Source organism: Salvelinus sp. IW2-2015, unplaced genomic scaffold (genome assembly GCF_002910315.2).
Source record: "Salvelinus sp. IW2-2015 unplaced genomic scaffold, ASM291031v2 Un_scaffold2805, whole genome shotgun sequence".
Classification (NCBI taxonomy): domain Eukaryota; kingdom Metazoa; phylum Chordata; class Actinopteri; order Salmoniformes; family Salmonidae; genus Salvelinus; species Salvelinus sp. IW2-2015.
In genome coordinates this window covers 82,311-85,951 of record NW_019944105.1, presented here as the reverse complement: position 1 = coordinate 85,951, position 3,641 = coordinate 82,311, and the positions used below count along the sequence as shown (strand labels likewise).

General features: G+C 45.7%; 1 protein-coding gene across 1 annotated transcript in view; it reads left to right on the top strand.

Annotated features, from left to right (window-relative positions):
* Nucleotides 1-435: 435 nt before the first annotated feature.
* Nucleotides 436-3,641, top strand: part of mtmr12 (myotubularin related protein 12) — a 20,271-nt gene continuing 17,065 nt past the window's right edge. Inside the window, exon 1 of the mRNA XM_070440667.1 lies at nt 436-489. Within this exon, the coding sequence (XP_070296768.1) occupies nt 436-489 (54 nt within the window). The remainder of the gene's footprint in view (nt 490-3,641) is intronic.

Genomic DNA, 3,641 nt, shown 5'->3' with positions numbered 1-3,641 from the left:
ACTTGGAAAGCAACACTGATTGACAATAATTTCCATGGCTGTTGTGGCCAATGGAATAGCCAAAAGGTGGACACATTATAGGCAATTAGCAAGAACCCCCATAAGGAGTGGTTCTGCAGTGGTGACCACAGACCACTCTCTCAGTTCTAGTGCTTCCTGGCTGATGTTTTTGTCACTTTTGAATGCTGGCTAGTGCTTTCACTCTAGTGGCGACGTCCCAGGTGGGGGTTGTGCTTACAGCCAACACCGTGAGGATGTTGTGCATTTGCCAGAAGAACACCAAGATTGGCAATTCGACGACTGGCGTCCTGTGCTCTTCACAGATGAAAGCAGGTTCACACTGAGCAGTCGTGACAGAGTCTGGAGACCGCCGTGGAGAACGTTCTGCGCTGCAAATCCTCCATGCAATAGACGCGTTTCAGCGGTGGGTCAGTCATGGTGTGGGTGGCATTTTTGGGGCCGCACCAGCCCTCCATGTGCTCGCAGAAGGTAATCTGACTGCCAATTAGGTACCGAGATGAGATTCCTCAGACCCCTGTGGAGACCATATGCCTGGTGCGGTTGGCCTGGGTCCTCCTAATGGGCAAGACAATGCTAGACCTTCATGTGGCTGGAGTTGTGTCCAGCAGTTCCTGCAGAAGGAAAGGCATTGATGGCTATGGACTGGACCCGCCCCGTTTCCCAGACCTGAATCCAATTGCAGCACATCTGGGACATCAACCTGTCTCGCTCCATCCACCAGAGCGCCACGTTGCAGCACAGACTGTCAGGAGTTGGCGATGGCTTAAGTCCAGTGTCTGGGAGGAGATGCTTCAGGAGACCATCCGCCACTATCAAGGAGCATGCCCAGGCGTTTGTAGGGAGGTCATAAGGCCTGAGGGGCACACAATACTAGCGCTCTTTTTTGACTTGTTTTTAAAGACATTACATAAGTTGGATAGCCTGTAGTGTGGTTGTTCACTTTAATTTTTGAGTGTGACTCAAATCCAGACCTGCATGGGTGTGATAAATTTTGATTCCATTGATCATTTTTGTGTGATTTTGTTGGTCAAGCACATTCCAACTATGTAAAGAAAAAAGTAATTTAAAAGAATATTTTCATTCAATTCAGATCTAGGATGTGTATTTTAGTTGTTCCTTTATTTTTTTGAGCAGTGGTATGTATATATCTTTGCATATGGTAATTTACTTGTGAAAAACCAAAAATTAATTCCTGAAATTCCAGGACTGCAATAATAATTACAAAAAAACATTATCAACATGTATAATCACTCGTACAGTACTGTGAGGGTTCTAGTTCTCATCAACATGTATAACACTCGTACTGTACAGTACTGTGAGGGATCTGGTTCTCATCAACATGTATAGTATAATCACTCATACTGTACAGTACTGTGAGGGTTCTAGTTATCATCAACATGTATAGTATAATCACTCATACTGTACAGTACTGTGAGGGATCTGGTTCTCATCAACATGTATAGTATAATCACTCATACTGTACAGTACTGTGAGGGATCTGGTTCTCATCATGTATAAACACTCATACTGTACAGTACTGTGAGGGTTCTAGTTCTCATCAACATGTATAATCACTCGTACAGTACCGTGAGGGTTCTAGCTCTCCCTGTGAGGGTTCTAGCTCTCCCTCTCTCCTGCATTTGGCCACAAGTTTTCATCAACATCACGTCTTATGTCTTCTCTGGCGATGCATCTTGGGAAGTATCTTCTGGAAGGCCTAATCCAACCCTGGCAGTCTTCAGGAGAAGTGTCTCCACACCCTCCGCATTCATGGCCTCCAGTAAGGACATCTGGTCATGTGGATGGTGGTCATAAACCTTCCACCTCCACGCAGAGAGAAACTCCTCTATGGGGTTCAGGAAGGGGGAGTATGGAGGCAGGAATAGTACTGACATCCTGGGATGTGTAGTAAACCAGTCTGTGACTGCAGCAGAGTGGTGGAATGCCACGTTATCCCACACAACAACGAAGGTAGGGGAGTTTCTCTCCCCTCTCTCCTCCGCTGGTGTAACGGATGTGAAATGGCTAGCTAGTTAGCGGTGGTGCGCGCTAATAGTGTTTCAATCGGWGACGTCACTCGCTCTGAGACCTTGAAGTAGTGGTTCCCCTTGCTCTGCAAGGGCCGCGGCCTTTGTGGAGCGATGGGTAACGATGCTTCGTGGGTGACTGTTGTTGTGTGCAGAGGGTCCTTGGTTCGCGCCCGGGGCGAGGGGACGGACGTAAAGTTATACTGTTACATTCACAAGTTGATTGTGCAGGTCATCCAGAAAAGAAATGAGCCTCTCTGTATTGTAGGGACCAATGAGTGGTTTGTGTCACAGCAAACCATCATTGGCCAGTGCTGCACACATTGTGATGTTAGCTCCTCTCTGGCCTGGGWCATCCACGGTTSCTCTCTGTCCAATCACACTTCTTACCCTGCGGTGTGTTTTTGCCAGGTTGAATCCAGCTTCATCCACAAAGATGAATGTATGTGCAGTTTGCCTGGCTTCCATCTCCATTACTCTGTAAAATACAGGAAGTCCACAGTTTTACAGTACTTTACATTATGCATAGCTGTGTATGTACCCTGTTTGGTTGTTGAACAGACGTCTTACCTGGACATATTGATACCGGASTTCTTTCTCACATTCACCGTTTCTCTCCAAGGGTACAACTGCTTCATCCTTGTTTTATGTTTCTCTGGGACTCTGGCCATTGTCGTTGTGCTGACCGTATTCACATTCCCAGAAGTGATATTGTCTGCCAGCACTCTGTCCCGAATTTCCTGCAGTTTTATTGCCATTGTTGCCAATTACCATGGCAACCATGGCAATTTCCTGCGAATCTGATAATATTCTGCCTCTCCTTCCTGTGAGAGGCAACCTTTTGGATCCTACRGAAAAACACAAAACAATCAATATATTTCAATGTCAGTACATGTAAAAATGTGAACATACTGTATTGTACTGTAATATTTTATTTATTTATTTTATTTCACCTTTATTTAACCAGGTAGGCAAGTTGAGAACAAAAAAACAGGACTCGTGGTCGCTTCAGTTGAAATTGCAATGAGCTGTGTTTGGAATGATGAAATATTCTGCTGAGCTTTTCTAAATGTTTCCATCTGGTATGCAGAAATGCACGACATTTGCCATCGTTCTGTTTAACGTGTTGGAAAAACAGTGTGCCAGCATTTGAAAACGGTACTGCAAATATATAGTTTTGCAGGTGGCGGAGTGGGAATGAGAAAAGGTTTCATGGATTCGGAGAATGTGGTCCATTTGAATGCCATTTTGTTGAAAACAATTGGAAAAAAATGATTCACAGTTTGGTCCACATTACACTTCTGTTTCGCTGACTGTGTGTAGAGTTTTGACAATGTGACTTGAGTGTTGACCAATGCATGTTAGCAATTAAAAAAGAAAAACTCAGCGCTCTGTTCATGCTGTCTTCCCACTGCCATGTCATTATCACCAAACTGTGACAGAATGTCTACGCCTCCGAGTGGCACAGGGGTCTAACGCATCGCAGCGCTAGAGGCGTCACTTACAGACCCGGGCTGTATCACAACGCTGTGCGGGAGTCCCATAGGGCGGCGCACAATTGGCCAGCGTCGTCCGGGTTTGGCCCGAGAGGGC